The 22,680-nt window shown below is 36.3% G+C and overlaps 1 protein-coding gene across 1 annotated transcript; it reads left to right on the top strand.

Moving 5' to 3' along the window:
* Positions 1–16,503: 16,503 nt before the first annotated feature.
* Positions 16,504–19,165, top strand: LOC141369552 (C-type mannose receptor 2-like). The gene is made up of 2 exons (XM_073876454.1): positions 16,504–18,452; positions 18,784–19,165. The coding sequence occupies exon 1, from the start codon at positions 16,946–16,948 to the stop codon at positions 18,359–18,361; it is 1,416 nt and encodes a 471-aa protein (XP_073732555.1). The 5' UTR covers positions 16,504–16,945; the 3' UTR covers positions 18,362–18,452; positions 18,784–19,165.
* The last annotated feature ends 3,515 nt before the right edge of the window (positions 19,166–22,680 follow it).

Below are 22,680 nucleotides of genomic sequence, written 5' to 3'. Positions count from 1 at the left end.
GCAAATTAAAATTGATTTAATACCTAATTACATTAAAATTGTTTACTTTTACTTGAGTAAAGTATGTTAATGTACTTAAATAGTAAATGTAAAATAAAAACTTGTATTTATTAAATGTAATAGAGTAAAATTGTGGTGAAATGCTTTGGAAAGAAAAAGCATTTTTCCAAAGAAAAACACGGATAAAATACAAATACTTGAAAAAATACTTTTAAACTTTAAGCTTTTTTCCTATTTACAAAGCGGCAGATTTTGTGTACAGTCTGAAATCAGCGGAAACATGAGGGAAACGCGTCTAAATAGGATAAAGCTGTTGTGCGATGAATTCAAGAATTCGGAGCTATCGTTGTACAGACTGCCAAAAAAGACTGAAAGGAGAAGTAAATAGATCGTTCATGCTAACGTCCACTGACCACAGGTGGGTTGACAAGTTGCTTCACTATCAAGCAGAGGTGGAAAGTACAATTTTAAAGTAATTTGGTGTTAAATAAATTTTAATATGCAATATTAAAAAATACACAGTATGATTCTATGCTTTAGAATGCTATGCTTTTCGTGAAGTAATATTTTTCCCAATAAAAACACCCTAATAAAGCACAGATGCTTGGAAAATGTGGAAAAGTGACGTCAATGCATACACTCTATTTGTCTGTCCATACTAAACACGAAAAATAGTGCCGCCAAGCATTCAATCAATCACAAAACATGTACAGCCAATCAAAAAAAAATCTTTGACAGGTCATTGAATGAGATCTCTGTGTTGACGGAGCTGTTAGCAACGATATTGAAATAGAAACTAAATCCACTGTTGCTTGTTGCGTCATTTTGCCACAAGGCTCGTGACTGGTTAGGACAAAAACTGATTAAGGGTCTAATCACACCAATTGCGCTTTAAACGCTTGGAAACGCAAGGCGCGACACACTGCCTTTTTTAAAAAAGTGCAGTGCGACGCGGCTTTTTATATTGCTAGGCAACCACCAAGTCAGCTGTCTTGTCAATCAAATATTGAAGCGTGAGCGCTCTTTTCCTGTTAACTGTCATATTAGCAGAAACTTTAAAAAGAGGGCGCTTGTTCTGACCTTGTTTGAGGGTGAGAGGTGCACAAACACGCAGGAGAGAGTGAGCGAGTGGAGTCCGGTTCTTCAAAGCAACTGTAAACTTCACTTAGCACAACGTAAGGCCCGCCTCTCCCCTCATTCGATTGGACAATGGAAAGACGCGAATGACGTCGGGCGCTTCTCCGCTCTCAGCCTCATTCAAAAGCGCTTGCAGTTTTGTACAGTTTAGAAGGGTGGTTCTTCGTTCATTGAGCGCAAGTTTTGGGACTAGTCTTTACTTTTTTATCCAGTGTGACATATACAGTATGATAATTGCACTGTTAAAAATTTCTGTAGAAATTAAAATATTACTGGTAGCTGTTTGTACTTTACTGTAGATTTAAATGCATGTTATTTACATGGCAACAGTTTGTTTAAAGTTAAATGGACATTAAACATTAACAAGTCTTTATCTTTACAGAATAAAACTAAAGAAACAACCTCATGCAAAGCATTCTCGGAACCAAAATCTGATGGAAAAAACAGAAAAAATGAGTTCCCAGAATGCTTTGCATGAGGCTGTTATTTTATAATTTTATTCTGTAAAGACAAAGAGTTAGTGATGTTTAATTTTCTTTTAACTTTAGTTTGAACAAACTTTTGCCAGTAAATAACATAAATTTAACTTTACATTAAGTTACAGGCAAACAACTACAACATTTTTTTACAATGTGCCTTTAATTAATATCACAAATGAACTTAAATAATTTTTTTGTTTGAATTAACTTACTTTATTCTTGTTATACAGACCTAAACTAATTGTGTGGAAAGTTTACATTTATTCACTGACCATTATGAGTGCACTAAAATAATAGTTATTTTCATTTTGGGGTAAATGACCCCTTTAAGAAAGAAGGGGATGTAAACGTTTGAACGCGCTAATTTGTGTAACTTTAATTATTATTTTCCAAAAGGCAAATATGACAAAAATATGGCAAAATAACACATTGTATATTTTTATTTTGTATAAATTCAAGGAGACATGCAACTGAAATGCCCGCGCCGTGGAGGACTGCACGTTGCTGCTACGGTAGATCATTTGAATAGGAAAGTTTGAACTAGCGTGTAATGACAACAGCACAAAAAGCAAGTATTTAAATGTAAGGGTCATTTGTCAACATTCAGTCTCAGTTTTCGTTTCTTTACCATGCTAATAACGTCTACCGAGTTAAAACGAGAATATAGCAAAACAGGGCACTGCTGTTATAATATTTATATTTCTAACACTTGCCTTTAAGTAGCTGTGTGCAGAAGTAAGCGTTTTATGTGTTACTTATGTGTTTTGTATTTGTGTTCATGACACAAAAGTGCACTGTTTATTCATATTAGCCACTGTCTGTGGACGTCAGTTGGTAATGAGCTTTGATTTATCATGTCTGTTTATTTTACCACCAGTATTATGGTGGATAACTGTATAATATGAGGTACAAAGCAGATTTGTAAAACAAGCAGACTAAAAGTTTTTGAAGTTTACTTGATACACTTTTTTATAGATTTGGAATTTTTATTCTGGCAACCACTTTCTGTTAAAGCAAAAGATTTCGTTACAATGCATGTTATGCAATAGTTGTGTGCGTGATGAAACTGAATCTTACTGTACCTTTAAACTTTTGTATGTCCCTCCAAGTTCTCCTTTGTTAGCTATAGAATCCCCTAAGCGTGCGAGCATGGCAATTGTCCCCAGTTTCATACTTTCCCCAATAAGGTCTAAAATCATTTCGATTTTGAAGGTGTTTCTTCTCTCCATATTTCTTATTTGACAAATGGCTTTGCGTTTAGGCGGGTATTGTTATGCAAATGAATCTTGAGACTAGTTAAACTTGTCAGCAGTCGCTGTAGTAATCTCTCAGAATACTAGGTCTTACCATGGAGAAGGTAGTGTGGCTTGCCTTCCTGAAACTGCTCCTTTATACTTATGCTGATATACCTCAACCTGGATTAGTGAATGAATTCATCTTTGTGGAAAATAAATTGACATGGGGTGATGCAAGGACATATTGCCAAAAAAAATATATTGAAATTTTCACAGTCACAGATGCAAACAATCTGACAGACCTCACCGGGTCTGCCACACAGCTCTCTTGGATTGGACTTTATAGATTGACATCAGCATGGAGATGGGTTGATAATACAGGAGTCGATTATTTCAACTGGTATAGACTTTGGAACTGCACCACAATACACAGATATGGAGTTTGGCTTGACATACCGTGTGACTATTTAAGACCTTATGTATGTCAGGAAGGTCCAATGAAATGGCATTATAATGCCACACAACTGACTTGGTTAAATGCAAAAAAAGCCTGTGAATCTGATCAATACAATTTTGCAGTTATACATAATAATGTAGAGAGCAGTAACATGACTCCTGAGATACCACATGACTTTGCTTGGGTTGGGCTATCTAGGACTTATAGTTCTTCGAATAAATCCTGGCAATGGATATGGGTGGACAACGCACCCATCACATACTCCAACTGGTTTACCTCTTTATTTTGTGCAGTGATGGATCAGAGAGGCTTGTGGTATGACCGTGCTTGCTTTGAGAAGAACCCTTTTGTCTGCTTTAAACAAACAAACAACAACAACCGTAAATACACAATGATCAATGAGAGTAAAACTTTTACTGAAGCTCAGAACTACTGTAAGATGTTGAGCATGAATCTGGTCACTGTGAAAACAGAGATGGAAAACACTGACCTATTGAATTATGTTAAAGGCAATGGATCCTTTGTAAATAATCTTTACTTTTGGATTGGACTATATAGTGACCCTTGGCGCTGGGCCAATGGTAGTTCAAAATTTCGAAATTGGAACAGCAATCAGCCTGATAATAAGGATTTCCAGAACAAATCCATAGACAACAAAATTCATAGTTGTGTAGCATCAAAGGATGGTGAATGGTTCGATGATGACTGTAACAGATGGCTTCCTTTCTTTTGTTCGGCAACAATGCGCTCCATGATCATGGTGTCAGAACCCAAATCATGGGAGGATGCACTGGATTACTGTAGAGACAGTTATGTGGACTTGGTCAGTTTGGTATCAGATGAAGAACAACAGTTGGCTGTGAGGAAGATTCAAGGTGTTGAGGATGGCTATGTGTGGACTGGGCTGCGTTTTCTGGCAGATTCTTGGTTCTGGGTGTATGGTGATAGTTTACAGTATGAGAACTGGCTGGATGATGGACAGAAGCAGTGCCCGGGAAATCTTCGCTGTGGTGCCCTCGCTGTAGCAAGCGGGAAGTGGGAGGCCAGATCATGTGAAGAAAAACTGAACTTTCTCTGTTTCCAGAAATGACAGAGGTAAAGAGAGATCGATAAGACTTGCCAAATTTATTAAATGTAGTTTCTCTGTTGTTTTGTATAGTTTATATGGAAGTAAGTTATTCTGTACTTAATAATGGGTTATGAAACTAAAACTTTAAAGCACTTTAAAAGCATTGTAGTAGGATTGTATAGTCCTGAAAAAATATGTTATTGTTTGTGTACAATATCGCAGTGTAAAACATTAAATAATAAATGGATTTTGTGACCCTTCAGAGGGAAAAATCAGTAAAGGACATCAAAGTTTAAAAAAAGTTCCCATTGCTTGTACTTTAATTAAAATGTAAAGGAAAAGAAAGGCATGCATCTAACCACAGAAATGTAATACTTAGACTGTTCGTTATTAAAAAAGAAAGAAGTTTGAAAGGAATTACAATACATTACTTTTTTAATCAAAGTTAAAAACCTTTCTCCACTATTCTGTACTGTTCAACATTTCTGCTTGTGTGCTCCTGTGTTGCTCAGTGCATTGCATTAGTAGCACAAAAGGTCATGGGTTTGAGCCTATGGAACACACATACTTATAACTTGTATGTACTTATATATAATGTTTTTTTTGTAAGTTACGAATTAAAGTCACCTAAAATGTACTGGGAAAAATAAAAGGATGTTCATATTATTCACTGGGAGTTTTTGTTCAATTAGATTTTATGATATCTAATTGAAATAATATTTTTTATGTTGCTAAATTATTGTTTTTTGCATTATTTTAGTGTCACATGAGTTACCCTATAGGTGTTTTGTATTTGTGTGCGTGACACTGTGTACAAGTTTAGGCAAATGTCTATTGAAGTTGTCTTGAGGGCTCATGTAACGGCGCTCTTTATCTCTCTCCAATGGCTACCGTTTGAAGCCCCTACTACTCACTTACAAAACTTTCGCTGGGACCGCACCGGCATACTTTTACACCTACATACATTCCTACACCCCATCCAGAACCTTATGTTCAGCAAATGAGCGGTGCCTTGTGTTACCTTCACAAAGAGGCACTAAATCATGTTCCCACTCATTCTCATTCACTCCTCCCTGCTGGTGGAATAGCCTTCCTATTGCAAAAACCCATCTCTTCCAAAAGTACTTGATATAAATATTTGAAGAATTTGGTTCCAAAACTTTTTTTTTAATTAGTTATCACCAAAATCAGCATTGTATCTGGCCAGTATTAAAAACGAAATTCTTCATTTTACGCAAAATCCAATATCCGCCGTGTTATTCTGTAATCTTTTCTCCTTTTTCCCCAAAATGCGATAAATACCAGTCCTCCTGCTTTGCATTTTGGGAAAAAAAACTTGTCATGGATTTATAGCATTTTGCGGAAAAAATAATCAATTTTTATAATAAATCTTTGAATATCAAATTATGGATATGATTTTTTTATGTTATTAAAACCTAAATATGCTATATGAATGTTTGTAACAGAAAATAGTGGTTTTCATCTTGTCACTTTCTTTGTATAAAACACATTTTTACCAAAATTAGTCAAAATGGTTTTAATGCAATTTGGAACCAAACATTTCGTTCTATTCTCCCTTTTCAGTTAAAAAGTCCACTAAACAAGGCCATAACTCTAATAAAAGACTGATAAAAGATTAAATTTATGCATAATGTTATCACTTGCTCGCCCTTCCTCCTGAGGTTTCTGAGGAGGAGTGTGAAACCCAGACAGGCTTCAGAGGGATGGCTGACGCAGTCTCCGTCTCCCGTTTTACTTCCTTACTCAACTGGTTTTTGTGATGACGCTCTGTGGTTATCAATTTGTAGTGTTAAGCCCACTGGTCGGAGGTGGGACTCTGGTGTAAGTAAGAGATTCGGTGCGCCAGCCATGTGACTTATCCTAGTTCTCCCTAAACCAAACTGTGAAGAGTCTGTCAAAGTGTGAAACGTTGTATCTTCAATACCTAAACAAACTCTTTCTTGTCTCTCAAACATGTATTGTTAAAAAATAGTGAAAACTTGTATCTTCTTAAAGCACCTTTTGTACTATTGCCTCCCTATGATATCACTTTTATTGTTTCCTAATCTTTGTAAGTCGCTTTGGACAAAAGTGTCTGCTAAATGCCTAATGTAAATATAAATGTCTATTGAAATGTCTTAAAGTCAGTTTGTGATTAGCTTTAAATCATGCCACTGTTCATTTTACCCGCCAGTAGTATAGTGGTTAACTGTACAATCCAAAAAGTACAGTACACTTATATAAACATTATATCAGCTATTGAAATATATGGTTAAGAACTGTAAAATATACAAAACACTACTACAGTATAATTCCTAAGTCCATACTTTTAAAGTTTTTGGGGGGGCCATTTTTGGATAGAAAGTAATTAAGGAGATTACGGGAGAGTATAGGGTGAAGGGAGGGGTATGGGACCTTGAGCCGGGATTCGAACTCAGGTCACCAGGGCTGCGTTCAGCCCCGACAAAACGTTGCACAACGTTTATTTAACAGAAACGGTGATGCGTTGAACGCCCTGTTGTGATGACGTAAGAGTTGAATGAGAGGCCATTCTTTGTGTTCTTTTTTAAATGTTTCTGAAGTCTGATGAAATCGTTATAAATGTGTGTTTAATACTGTAAAAGACCCTCAATGTTACAGTCACTGACCTTGCCGTCCAGAATGAAAGACAACATTCCAACTTGAACCCATTGAGCGAGCTGTCTCTTTACTACCGCGTGGTTTTATACATCTTGCCGCTGATTGGGCCGACATTTCTGACACACCCACCAAACAAGAGAAAACGCTTCTAAAACCTATTGCATTCCGTTGCACACCGTTTCCAGGAAACATGTCGTTCAACCCGGAAACCGTAGCAAAACGTGCTCCGGTGTGAGATTGAACGTGCCCCTGAAGTGTGTCTGGAAGCACCGTCCACTACACCATCGGCTCCATCCCTAAGTCCAAAATAAAAATAGGGGCGCTACACAATGTCATAGATAACTATTTTTGGATGTATGGTTCAATAAAAAACCTTTCTGTTTAAAAAATATTTTTTTGTAGTGGAAGAAGGTTCTTTAGTATAAAGGTAGAGAATTTGTTCTTTGATGAATCTTTGACTGAATGGTTGAAATGGGGAAACAAAAAGAGTTTCTCTATAGCATCTCTGTGAAAATCTTTTGGTAGCATCTTTATTTTTAAAAGTATTGGTGATATGTAAATATCTTACAGTACGTAGCTTCTGGTAAGCAGGAAAATATTTACATATTTCCCAAACAAACATCTACGCAGATAATAAAAACTAAATTCGACTGTACCTTTACATTTTCCAATGAGTCTTACAAGCGCTCCTAGTATATAGTTTCAGTAGTGTAGTGAACATGGCAACTGTCCACCCTAAAAATCTGAAAATCTTTTTTTATATGGCTTTATGTCTATGTTGGTCACAGTTTATAGCCTAATAGTGATAAGAATGAAATGAATATTGGTGCTGGTTAGATGGACCTTTAATGATCCGATTAAAAGAAATTTGGCTCTTGGCCTAAAACGTTTGAGCACTCAAAGGAGGAGTTATCAAATATTTGTGCATGATAAGGGAAACTGTGAGATGTTCCCTTCTCTGCCCATAACTTATTTGAATCAATTGTTGGCAGTTTAGGCGGGATCTGTTATGATGACATGCAAATTAATCTTGAGACTACTTAAACGTATCATCATTTGTTGTATTAGTCTCACAGACTGCCTTACCATGGAGAAGTTAGGGCTGCTTACCTTCCTGCTACTGCTGCTCTATACCTCTGCTGATAGTCCTGGACCTGGATTGGTGAATGAATTCGTCTTTGTGGAAGTCTCTTTGCCATGGTATCAAGCAAAAAATTATTGCATAGATCATTATGATGAGTTATTTACAGTCTCGGACATTAACGATTTAAGAAACCTCACCGGTTCTGCCAATCAGCTCTCCTGGATTGGACTTTCTAGATGGTCATCATCATGGAAGTGGGTAGATAATACACCAGCTGGTTATTCAAACTGGTTTACTCCTGAAAACTGTGCCACATTATCCAACTATGGAGTGTGGTTTAATGCATCATGTGGCAGTTTATATCCTTCTGTCTGTCAAGATGATCAAATGGGATTGCACTTTAATGCAACGCCTGACACTTGGTTAAATGCGAAACAAGCCTGTGAAGATCAGCAGTATAATTTTACAATTATACGTAATTATTTAGATAACAGCAACACCAGATCAGCTATAAATAGTGATGTTGCTTGGATTGGGCTATCTAAGGATACCAGTTTCCTGGATACCTGGCGATGGGTGAACAATGAGTCCCTCACATACTCCAACTGGTACACCACCTTATTTTGTGCAGTGATGGATCAGAGGGGCTTCTGGCATGACCGTGTTTGCTTTGAGAAAAACCCATTTGTCTGCGTTACACAAATAAACAAGATCCGTAACTACACGTTGGTTCAAGAGAGTAAAAACTTTAGTGAAGCTCAGAGCCACTGTAAGATTTCGGGCATGAACCTAATCACAGTGAAAACCCAGGCGGAAAACAATGCACTATTGAATTATGTCAGTAACATTGATGGGGTCTCTGTAGCTAATCTTTACTTTTGGATTGGGTTACATAATGACCCATGGAAGTGGACCAATGGCACTTCAATAGTTCGAAATTGGAACAGCAATCAGCCTGATAATAATGATTTCCTGAACAATCGCATAAAAAGCAAAGTTACGAGTTGTGTTGCATCAGTGAATGGTGAGTGGTTTGATGAGAACTGTAACAGTCCCCTTCCTTTCTTTTGTTCGGCCACAGTGCGCTCCATGATCCTGGTGTCAGAACCCAAATCGTGGGAGGACGCACTGGATCACTGTAGAGGCAGATATGTGGACTTGGTCAGTCTGGTATCAGATGCAGAACAGCAGGCAGCTTTGAGAAAGATTCAAGGTGATCAGAATGGTTATGTGTGGACTGGACTGCGTTTTCTGTCAAGTTCTTGGTTCTGGGTGTATGGTGATAGTTTACAGTATGAGAGCTGGCTGGATAATGGACAGAAGCAGTGCCCGGGCACAAATCGCTGTGGTGCCCTCGCTGCAGCAAGTGGGAAGTGGGAGCCCAGATCATGTGAGGAAAAACTGAACTTTCTCTGTTTCCAGAAATGACTTATTGTATGGCACAGAGGTAAAGAGAGATCCAGAAACTTGACAAATTTATCAAATGTAGTTTCTGTGATGTTTTGCATAGTTCCGCTGGAAGAAAGTTAGTTGATTATGGATAATGGCACTAAAACTTTAAAGCACTTAAAAACATTGTAGTAGGAATATTTTTTAAATGGAGAATTTTCCTTTCGGTGCATACCTCTTAACATGTGTGTAGTTCTGTAATATTTTACTTGTTTGTATATTAGGGATTACTGTTTTAATAGTCTTAGTTGTTGCAGTGTAGAACATTAAATAATAATAAATGGGTTTACAAATATGCGGACGGGAAAATCAGTAAATGACATCACAGTTTAAAAGTGTCAGTCCCATTCCTTGTAATTTCATTCAAATTAAATGAAACAGAAAGTCATGCGGCCTTTAACCGCACACTCTAAAAAATTTGCTATATGGTAATTATGCAGCTGGTTGCCAGTAACTTACTGTAGAAGATAAAGACTGAAAATGTTTCATGTTCATTTAACTTTGAACAAACTGTCTGTCCCCAGTAAATTACACAAATGTAAAATCTACAGTAAGTTACTGCAGGTTACATGTAATACTTAGGGGTTAAAAATAAAGGCGTCAGAAAGGAATTACAATTAAATATTACTTTGTTACAAACTTAAAACCTTTCTGTACTATTCTGCAATAATTAACCTCATAAGACCTGGATGGACAACACTTTTTTTGCACCACAAACATGAACAATTACACAACTTTACGTTCAAAAAAAATATTTGGTTATTATATTTATTGGTTCTTCCTAACCCCAAAATAGCTGGTACAAATCTGGAAGAAAAAGACAAAAACCAAAGCTCAGTTCTAAGGATGTTAAACATGTTAAACATTTTTGTTTGTGTTGTATTTTCTAGGTAAAAATTTGGACCTGTGTTTTTTCTTTAAAGTTCTTAAACTGGGGGAAGCAAGATGGTGCCAGGGGGTCCCAGTTTTATGACATTTTAAAAAATACATTTATTTATAATAAATTCTGTGTAATTAAAACTAAGAAAAATAAGCCTAACCAACAAAAGTTTGAGAACCGTTGGTCTAATTTATTTTAATAGTAAAATAATTCTACAATGTTTTCTGTGAGTTATAAATACAATTTAACTTAAAATTGACTGTGAAAAAAATAAAGGATGTTCTCATTATCACCTATGTGTCTGAATATTTTATGATATTTAATTTAAATGACAGTTTTGTTTATGTTTATTAATATTATTATAGCATTATTTTAGTGCCACATGAGTTATATGGTTTTATCGGATGCATGCCCGTTGTCATGGTTACATGCCTGAACCGAAGTGAACTTCCGGTCTGTATTTACTTATCAGCAGTGTTGGTCAAGTTACTTGGAAAAAGTAATTAGTTACTGATTACTGATTACTTCTCCAAGAATGTAATCCCGTTACTTTACTGATTACTTATTTTCAAAAGTAATTAGTTACTTTACTAAGTTACTTTTCTAAAACATGATGCACGACCTGAATATGCTACAGTATAAAGCAACAGGGCCCGGTTGCATGAAGCACCTTATGTGTAATTTTCCCTTAAGTTCACCCTTATGTTTCATTTAAACTTAAGGGTGTTGCAAAAAAAGTAAGTTTTTCTGTTTCATCTCCATGGCAACAATAGTATTTTATAACAACAAACCTGGGTCTCTGTCGTGAAATATTTAACGATTACCCTTAACTAAGAGAACCATTTAAGGGATTATACTGTATGCAACACCCTTAAATTATTCTCTTACAGTAGGAAGGGGGAATTTATCCCTTAAGTGTCATACTTAAGGGAAAAACTTAAGGTGCTTTATGCAACCAGGCCAAGACCTTTCAGCCTAAATCTATTCTTTCTGCATATTCCATCATCTAAAATTGAATCAAATAAAACATCTGTTTTAACCTCTCGACTCGCACTAATTTGTGGGCGTGATGGCGTCGTTTTTTTAACCCTGCTAACAATATCTATATAGCCTAGTACTGTCTACAAACATTAATAATATTAATTATTAATAATAATATTAATTACTACTGTACATCGTTTAAAAGGTCTACGGGTTAAGCATCACTGTATGGTCTCTGTTTTGAGATACAGATGCTCTAGCATGATAAATGTAGTATTTTGTTACAGAAGTCCAGATGACAACATGCAGAATATAAACGGGACTTCTTACCTTGGTGTTAATATAAAGATCGCGAGTCGAATCCAGTCTGTTCCAGATGTGTGAATAACCCATGAAATCAGTCTAATAGAATTCATCAAATGACCATTTTTGTCCACAAATGCGTATAATCCATGAAATATAGTTTGTTGTTTACATCAGATTTTCGCGTGAACGTGTATGAGATTGAGCCGCAGCGGTCACGTCAGCTTGTCCACAAATGCGCAAAACCATGAAATATAAATATATAGTCTGTTGTTTTACATCAAATTTCGTGTGAACGTGTATGAGATGGAGCCACAGCTGTCATGTCAGCTGGGGGTTCAGGGATTTTTTCAAAGTTTCACATTCCTGTGCCAGCTTGCTAGGGGTTTGCTCAGATTTGAGGTGGAATTTTTCGCTGTGGATAAAAGTTTTATTCCCACGCAGAGTGTACAGCGGACGCTGATGTTTTTGTCACCTTTAACTGGGTTAAACTCAAAGTAATGTCAGTACTTCCAAGAATTAAACGCTGCATAGTCTTGTTCTCTTCCATGTCTTTTCACGTTCAACTACACTACACTGACTGATGGCGCGGCGCTCATACGTCACTGTCGCGTCACAACACGAGAGAGTCTCACAAAACAAAATCAAGGTTAAAAAAACGCAGTAACACAGGCTGCTTACGGGAAAGTAACAGTAATCTAATTACTGTTTTTGCAATTGTAATCCCTTACTTTACTCGTTACTTGAAATAAGTAATCAGATTACAGTAACGTGTTACTTCTAACGCGTTACTGCCCATCACTGCTTATCAGTCTGGCTAATGGCTAAACTTATCTCTGAAACAAATACCTTGTAGAAAATAAAATGTTTTGGTTTGTTAAAGATGAGGGGAGATGATCATCGATCAAAATCTGTGTGGAGAGGTTTGGCAGCCAGGCAAAAATTTAAGGGCCTGTAGCTAACACTGTAGGCTATACATTCATTTTGCACAGTAACTGTAACTTATTTCCCTTGTTACCAGAAGTAACTAAAAGGACTCTGTTCTTATTGATTTTAGTCCACAAAAGCTGTTTGTTTATGTTGTTGCTGCTAAAACTATATATATATGTGTTTTGTATTTGTAGGTGACACTGTGCATTGTTTACAGTTTTAGCCAATATCCATAGATGTTAGTTTGTGATTAACTTTAAATCATGTTACTGTTCATTTTACCCACCAGTATCATGGTGGTTAACTGTATATATAATATGTATTATAATCTATGAAGTACAGTACACTTACATTATATCAGCAAATGAAATATATGGTTTAGAATTGTAAAATATACAGAACACTACTATAATGCCTATAAATCCATATTTTTACTGTTGTAAACTATGCAGTATATTTGAAGAGTTTGGTTCCAAAACGCAATAAACGCCATTTTTGAAAAAAATGAGTAACTGCAAGAATCAGTATTGTATCTGGTCAGTATTTAAAAAAAAAAAGTAAAATCTTAATTTTACGCAAAATCCGATATCGGCCGTGTTATTGTCATCTTTTCTCCCTTGTTTCCCAAAATGCAATAAACGCCACTCCCCCTTTTCTACAGAATGCCATAAATCCGCTCCACAGATTACAGCACACCATTCACACAATGTAAACAATGATGGCGCGCATTGAGTACACGGAATCCTAGTTTTCCTCATCTACTTTGTACTTCGTGATCAACAAACAAACAAAATAATACTTTAATAGCATTGATAAACCTGTGATGGTTTTCTGTGACGGAAAAGAAACGTAAGCCACCAACATCTAATAATTTACGCAGAGGCACTCGGGAGACGGGTGCTTGTTTGCCCGGGCCAACAGCATCAAGTTTCTGTCATATTAACACATTGACCCCAGGAGATCTTATGAAAAACTTTACATTATTTTACTCAAAGTCAACGAAAATCGAACAGGACCAAAACATTTTACAGCTGATCACTGTGAAAAACGTTAAGCGACGACGTCAAGTATAACCGCAGCAATGACAGTGTCATTAATATGACAAAGTAAGTGTTTTGATTAATGACATTAATGTTTATATTTTTTATTAGTGTGTACAACTAGTCAATTAAATGAATATAACATGGCAAAGATGAATGCACATTTATATAGGCTATTGATTCAATAGATTTATAGCATTTTGAATAAAAACTTGTCATGGATTTATTGCATTTTGTGAAAAAAATAATCATTTTTTTTGTAATAAATCTTTGAAAATCAAGTTATGGATTTGAATTTTTTTATGTTTTTATAACCTAAAGATGCTATGTGAAAGTTTGTAACAGAAAATATTTGTTTTTATCTTGTCACTTTCACAAAAAAACACGTTTTTACCTAAATTTGTCAAAATGGATTTATTGCGTTTTGGAACCAAACTCTTCATTTACAGTTTTAATGCAACCACATCTGCCAGTTTTTCCCTCTATCAGCAAGTGATTTATTAAAATAGTGCTGTGCAGAAGGTGTGAATTATTGTTTGGTTTGTCCTGAGCACTGAAGCTGCCTACTTTTCTTAAGAAAATCTATCAGGTACCGGTCCACAGAGGCAACATGATGTTAAGATCCAGCTTTCTACACTCATACACGACTATTACAAAAGACAAAATATTTATGATCAAAAAGGCAATACACTGCATTTTTAACTCTCTCAAACTGTAACATTTGTGGACAAAGGCAGGCAGAGGCAGCGGATCTAAGTGCAAATGACTTTAATGTGAACATATACAACATAATACAAAATAACACTGGGACTAAACAGAACAAAACAAGAAACCAAACCCGGTAATCCACATATAACGACTCTATACACAGAGTAATCAAGGAAGACAAGACAAACCTGGGGAACAATTAGCACACGGACCAATGGACAAAAGAACTACAAAGAACTACAGACATGGATGACACAGACAGACTTCAAAATAAGAGTACAAGACGTGGGTTATACGAACAAGACCTTTACACAAACATTGAGATCACAACAAAAAGCCACTTCTTGCAATCAATCTCTACATCTCTCCACTTGGTGTCAAGCCTTTGTATGTGCAATTGTTTTTTCTTTAAGCCAAGTAGGCAATAGCCGGTCCCCCCAGAAAAACGTGATTATGCGATTGCATGATTCAATGCATAATCAGCCAAAGTCTGCATATTTATGCAGGGGCCACATTTTTTTAAATACGCTGCACTTTCGCAGCATAAATTGCACATTTTCGTGCGCAAAATATGCAGGGCTTGCATGATTTCATAATCCTCACATTTTCTTATCAAAAATCACATATATCTTAGCAGAAAGTTAAAATGTTGCATTTACTTCACACAAGTGCAGCCATGTCCCCTGTTGCCATGGGAACGTTATAGTGAGAAAAGAAAGAACAAGAAACTGCGAGATGATGCCCGTGCAAGTCCATGTTTAATCATCGGAAATGTGCATGTGCTGCTGCTAATCGTAATGCGCCTTGACATGCTGAAGTTACTGTTAGCAAACTATGTTTATATAATTTTTTACTTCGGTGCAAGCTAAATTGAGATTTTACTGTTAAACATATGCATATGCATTTTACAAATAACTGACGGCAGCTAGCTGTTACTTTCTTTACTATCATTCTTTAGATATTGAGCAGTAGTTTGTGTTTTTTTTTTTTTGACTTGATGGTGCTTAATACTTTCTCAGTAACAGTTAACGTTAGCACTCAGTGCAGTGCAAATGGTAGGCTAACAATTCCTGTTAAATATATATATATAAAAAAAAATAAAAAAAATAAGTTGTGACTTTTAGTTCTCCAAATCTTTGTTTTATTTAAGAAGATTGTCTATTCTTGTTTGTACTTATTGATGATTATTTAATGTAATTTATTCAAAGTGACATTGAATTTGGGAAAACATGTCTGGATTATTTTGATATATTTTTTATTTTGCTATTCTATTTACTGAACTGTGGAAAAATTTGCACTTTCAAATGTGTAGTGTGTTTTGGCTAGTTTACATATGTTTACAAAGTCAGCAAAGCTTTGAAAATTTTACTTTCTCTTTTTACTGTTCTTAAGTTTTATACTGTGATGCTGCTATTGTGTTATTGGTATTGAGTTAAACTGGCAAAAGTTTTTTTCTCAGGGTCCGGGTGGGGGGCATCATAAAGGAATTATGCTTAGGGCACCAAAATGGCCAGCAGCGGCACTGCTTATGTTACTTGAGTAGTGAGTAAAAGTACTTAGCAATTTGACACGACTGCTATTTTGTCATTTCAATCTTTAAAGAAAAGGCGCTACATGATGCCATTGAATAACTATTTTTGGCTGCATGGTTCAATAAAAAAATCCTTTACACATGAACCTTTCCATTTCACAAAATATTTTGTTGTAAAGGAAGAAGGTTATTTTAGATTGTATAAAGGAAAATAAATTGTTATTTTATTATTCTTTGCCAAAATGGTTCCACGGGGAAACAATTTTTTCTATAGCATCACTGCAAAGAATCTTTTCACTGTAAAAATATGCAGCATTTTTGTCAAATCAACATGTATTTTCATATTTCTTTAAACAATTTCAACTTGATTTCATAAGATATGTCAACTTTTTTAAGCCAAAAGTGTAGGATCTTTATTTTAAGGGTGTGATATGTAAATATGTAGCTTCTTATAAGCAGTACAGTATTTACATATTCCCCAGACAACAAACATTTACCCAGATGATTGAAAAAACTAAATCCGTCTGTTCCTTAAAAATTTTTCATGTATTAACCAGCAATGAAAAAAATCCAAGCATACTGAACATGGCAACTGTGCACAGTTTTATATTTTCCTATTTTCCCTAAAAATCTGAAATTCGTTTTAGTTTTGAATTGGATGTTGTTAATACTTGGTTTTCGAAGATGGTCTCCAAAATAAAAAACACAGAGCAGTTTCAAGAGCCGATGAGAAAACAGACATTGGCCTAACGTCTAAATGCATGTATGGTGAATCTGTGTTTTAAGATGTTTTCTGTTAAGATATTTCACTGACGAACAGGAATATTGGTATTTTTTCAAATATGGCAATTGTCTAAAATTTGACACTCTTTTATATTCTTTTTCCACTCCTGTTTGAAGATGTTCCTTCCCTGCACTTTACACATTTGAATAAATTGCCGGCCGTTTAGGTGCAAGCAAATGAATTTCAATAGTACTTAAACTTATCATCATTTGTTGTATTAGTCACAGACTGCCTTATCATGGAGAAGTTAGGGCTGCTTACCTTCCTGCTACTGCTGCTCTATACTTCTGCTGCTAATAACGGATCTGAATTGCTGAAACAAATTGTCTTTGTGGAAAATACTTTGTCATGGTATGATGCAAGTTACTATTGTAAGACATATTATGATGATCTTTTTTCTGTCTCAGACTTGAACGATTTGAGAAACCTCATTGATTCTGGCAAACCGCTTTCCTGGATTGGACTTTTTAGATGGTCATCATTTTGGATTTGGATAGATCATACAACACCAGTTTTTTTTAACTGGAATTTTCATGAAAATTGTGCCACAATATCAAGGTTTGGAGTTTGGCATAACGTATCATGCGACAGTTTATATCCTTCTGTGTGTCAAGATGCTCAGATGGGATTGCACTACAATGGAACACCTGACACTTGGTTCAATGCAAAAAAAGCCTGTGAAGATCATCAATATAATTTCCCAATTATACGTAATTACTGGGATAACAAAAATTTCACAGATGCTATACATATTGATCCTGCTTGGATTGGGCTATCTAAGGATACTAATTTGCCGAATACCTGGCGATGGGTGAACAATGAGTCCCTCACATACTCCAGCTGGTTCACCCCCTTATTTTGTGCAGTGTTGGATCAGAGCGGCATCTGGTATGACCGTGCTTGCTTTGAGGAGAACCCTTTTGTCTGCTTTAGTGAAAATAACCAGATACGTACTTACACGCTGGTAGAAGAAAGGAAAAACTTTAGTGAAGCTCAGAGCCACTGTAAGGTGTTAAGCATGAACCTGATCACAGTGAAAACCCAGGAGGAAAACACTGCACTACTGTATTATATCAGTCAAAATGGTGGATTCTCTGGAGATAATGTGCACTTTTGGATTGGGCTATATAATAACCCTTGGTATTGGGTCAGTGGACATTCAAATATTCAAAACTGGAACAGAAATCAGCCTGATAATATTTCCCAGAACCAACCTATAGAAAGTGAAGCTATGAGTTGTGTAGCATCAGAGGATGGTGAATGGTCCGACGAGGACTGTCTCATTCACCTCCCTTTCTTTTGTTCGATCACAGTGCCCTCTCCGATCCTGGTATCAGAACCCAAATCGTGGGAGGATGCATTGGATTACTGTAGAGGCAGATATGTGGACTTGATCAGTCTGATATCAGATGTAGAACAGCAGTTGGCTGTGAGGAATATTCAAGGTGTTCAGAATAGTTATGTGTGGACTGGACTGCGTTTTCTGGCAGGTTCTTGGTTCTGGGTGCACGGCGATAAGTTAAAGTATGAGAACTGGCTGGATGATGGACAGAAGCAGTGCCCGGGAAATCTTCGCTGTGGTGCCCTCGCTGCAGCAAGTGGGAAATGGGAGCCAAGATCATGTGAGGATAAACTGAGCTTTCTCTGTTTCTAGAAATTACCTAAGGAGGTAAAGAAATATCCAGAAACCTGTAGAGTTTATCATATGTAGTTTCTTTGTTGTTTTGTAGTTCACCTGGAAGTAAGTTAACACTCTAAAAAAACAAATGGTGCTATATAGCACCAAAACAGTTGCTTTGGATCGTAACGATAGAAGAACCATTTTAGTGCCATATAGCACCGGTGAAGAACCAGTGAAGAACCAGTGAAGCACCAGTAAAGCACCAGTGAAGCACCAGTGTAGAACCATATAGGGGCCATATAGCACCACATATGGTTCTACATAGCACTATATGGTTCTACACAGGTGCTTCACTGGTTCTTCACCGGTACTATATGGCACTAAAAATGGTTCTTCTATCGTTACGATCCAAAGCAACTGTTTTGGTGCTATATAGCACCGTTTGTTTTTTAGAGTGTATTCTGTATAGGTTATTGCACTAAATCACTGAATCACTTAAAATCAACATAAAATGGAATATACATTTTCATGTCCTAAAATAAATGATTTTCAAGATAGTGAGGTTGAGCTTGATATACAACTTTTTAACAATTGTTTAGTCCTAAAAATGAAATAATAAATGGATTTTACAACCCTCTGGAGGTAAAAATCAGTAAATGACTTCAAATTTTAACTATGTAAAAATAAATCTATATGTAAATCTAGTAAAAATTGAAGTGTTTGAAAATAATTTTAATTTTTTTTTTGTATAACCCATGTTATTTTTTGTATCATATTTGATTAATCAGTCTTTATGGATTTTTTTCTGATCACAACAATGATTTTTTGAGAAATAAAAAACTTATATTTTCTTGGTTGGGTTTAGGGTAAGAGTGGGGTCAGATGCTCCAAAATATCTTTAAAACCATAAATGTTTATGAAATTTACAAATGTACAAATGCAGAAAATGAATTGTGTCTAATGTATAGGCAAAAAAACAGTAAAATGTAACTACAGGTTGTATAAGCTACTGGCCACTAGACGGCACTACTCGCTTACACTTACATTGACGTCGTAATAAGGTGCGTCAGATTGTATACAACAGGTTTTTTTAAGGAAGTATTGATCATATTGAAATCATGTATAAAATATGAGACAAATAGGGTTATAGGGTTAAAAGCGTTAGTCCCCATCCTTGTAATTTCAATGAAATGTTTGACTGAAATGAAAAGTCATGCTTCCTTTAATACTCAAAGTGTAGGGGTTGAAAATAAAGCAGTTAGAAAGGAATTACAATACAATGCCTTATTAGCAATGTTAAAAGTCTTTCTACACTGTTCTGCACGGTTCAACATGCATGTTTGTTGTAATTTTGTTTTTGTTTTCTCCTTAGCTCTAATATGCTTTAATAGTAAAATGTTGCTAAGTTTTCTGTAAGTTAAAAATACAAGTAAACTTAAAATGTACTGTGAAAAAATAAAAGTATATGCATTATTCCCTGTGTCTGTGCATTTTATGATTTTTAATTGAAATTATGTATTTTCATGTTGTTGAAATTACTGTTTATACAGGGGTCCGCAATTTCTAAGATTGACATCTCTTCGGAGGGCCACAGAACTATTTTAACATAAAACACAATATTTCCTAAAATATATTGCTTCTGTTTAACATATAATAATACTTAAAAATATAAATAGTGCTTTTTGTCTTTTTATACATTATTTTATGGTAAAATATTTTCTTAATCTTATCTTAAATAACTTTGTATTAAAACCTTGAACTAAACTAACTAATTAAATTGCTGAATTCATTTATTAACTATTACACATTTTTTTTGCAACCAGGTTTTGATTTATTTACGATTTTTTAAGTCTTGACTTGGTTATGTTCCTGTCTCTTTAAACATTTATATTAGGCTAATTAATTTGACATGTGGAGGAAGCTCATTCCACAGTTTAGGGGCTACAACTGAAAAAGCTTGGTCACCCCTGGTTTTTAACCTGGTTTTGGGAGCAACCAGCTGAAGTTGCTCACTAGACCTCAGTGACCGCGAGAAAGTGTAAACCTGTAGTGGGTCTGAAATGTAACACGGAGCCGAACCATTTAGTGATTTAAAAACAAACAATAAGATCTTAAAATGTATTCTGAAATGGACCGGAAGCCTATATAATGAGGCCAGAAACCTAATTGGAGTATTAATAAAATGTATTTAAAGGTGTGGATTAGTGCTGCTTTGATAAAAAGACACTCCAACATTTTAAGATTGCTTAAGAAACATCAGCTCTTATGAACCATGCCTGGCAAGAAGGAGCTCTCTTAAGATATCCGATATCAAGAGTTGTTACACTACATAAGGCTGAAAAGGGATACAAAACAATCTCAAAATGTAGACATCCATTAGTCAACAGTTTGACAAATTGGCTATAAATGGAGACTCTGAGTTTTATACTGTGGCATTGCTGTGATGCTGAAGTTTGCAAAAGAGCACATTGGCTAACTCCAGTGCTACATGGAAAATATTGTGTCATGGATTCACCAGGTTCCTCACTTCACCACCAGAGGTCACAATCACCTGATTTTTGATCACTCTCACCTGTTACCAAAAACTCATTACCACATACATATAAACAGGCCTCAGTCAGTCAGTCTTTGTCTGGTCTCGTATCGTTTTTTTTTCCCATCGTTTTTTCCTTTTTTTTTACAATTGTCGCTAGGGTTTGATGGAGTATGGTGGAGGGAGCGTCATGATTTGGGCAGGCTTTGCTGCCTCAGGGCCTGGACCACTTGCCATCATCGAGAGGAAAATTAATTCCCAAGTTGAACAAAATATCCTATAGGATAATGTCAGGGTGGCTGTCCGCCATTTGAAGCTCAATAGAAGATGGTTGATGCAGCAGGATAACGACCTTAAGCATCGAAGTAAATCCACCCTTAAAGAAAAACAAATGCAAGATTTGGAGTGGCCTATAGTCAAAGCCCAGACCTTAACCACATGCTGTGGAATGACATCAAGAGAGCGGTTTACACCAGACTTGTTGAAGTTGAGGTTGAAGCGGTTTTGTAAATCTGAACGATGTGCAAGTCTGAATTTCCCTGCTGAATAATCCAGCTAAGACCAGCATAAGCTGGTGAGCTGGTTTTAGCTGGTCTCCAGCTTGGTTTTAGCTGGTTTTGCTGGTGTAGGAAGCTGGTTTTGCTGGTGTAGCAAGATGGTCTAGCTGGACTTAGCTGGTCAGGCTGGAAGACCAGCTGGCCCACCAGCATGACCAGCTTTGTCAGGTTGGGAGGACCAGCGTAAACCACCTTAAACCAGCTTAAACCAGCTACCAGCTTATGGTGGTCTTAGCTGGATTTTTGAGTAGGGTTACAACTACTGAAAGTGCTTGCTTGAAGTAATTGCTGCCAAAGGAGGTTCAACAATCTATTAAATCCAAGGGTTCACTTATATTTCTCTCAACACTGTGATTGTTTCATAGGTGTTTTTCAAAAAGACACAAGAAACTAGAATTTTTTGTGTGTTGTCTGCTTTATGCACACAGTGCACACAGACAATCGCATAGCACTAGCACTTGCCCCTCCCACAAGAAGCGGATTTCACCTCTGACGCGCGTCTACTTCGTTCTAGATGCGTAAATGCATTCAAAATGTTCAAGCGGCAAACTAGACGTGGTAGACACGATTTTGACACCTCAAACGCGGCTGGTGTGAACCCATGGTTATGTTGTGACTTAGATGAGGATCAGATCACATTTTATGGCAACCATTGAATCTGATTAGACCATTAGCATTGCGCTAAAAAATAAAGAGTTTCGATATTTTTTCCTATTTTAAACTTGACTCTTCTGTAGTTACAACATGTACTAAGGCCGATGGAAAATTTAAAGTTGTGAGTTTCTAGGCAGATATGGCTAGGAACTATACTCTCAAACTGGTATAATTAATAACTTGTAACATGGCTGCAGCAGGCATAGTGATATTACACACTGCCCGAAAATAGTCCCCTGCTATTGAAAGATACTAAGGGGACTACTTTCGGCTGCTGCGTAATGTCATTGTGCCTCCTGCAACCATGTTACAGCAGCAAAGTCCCTGATCATTACGCCGGAATGAGAGTAATGCTCCTAGCCATATCTGCCTGGAAAATCGCAACTTTTAATTTTCAGTCGGTCTTGGTACACTTAGTAACTGCAGGAGAGTCAAGTTTTAAATAGGAAAAATATCAATAGTCTTTGGTTATTTTTGAGCGTGATCAGGGCCGCCTTAACCTAATGTGAGGCCCTGGGGCTGAGAGGTTTTGTAGGCCCTCCATCCCCTCGATTTATAGAGTCTCATTAAAAAATAATATCTAGGTAATTTACATCACAAAATGCATT

This window comes from Misgurnus anguillicaudatus, chromosome 14 (assembly GCF_027580225.2).
Source record: "Misgurnus anguillicaudatus chromosome 14, ASM2758022v2, whole genome shotgun sequence".
NCBI lineage: Eukaryota > Metazoa > Chordata > Actinopteri > Cypriniformes > Cobitidae > Misgurnus > Misgurnus anguillicaudatus.
This window is presented reverse-complemented; position numbering and strand designations above follow the sequence as displayed.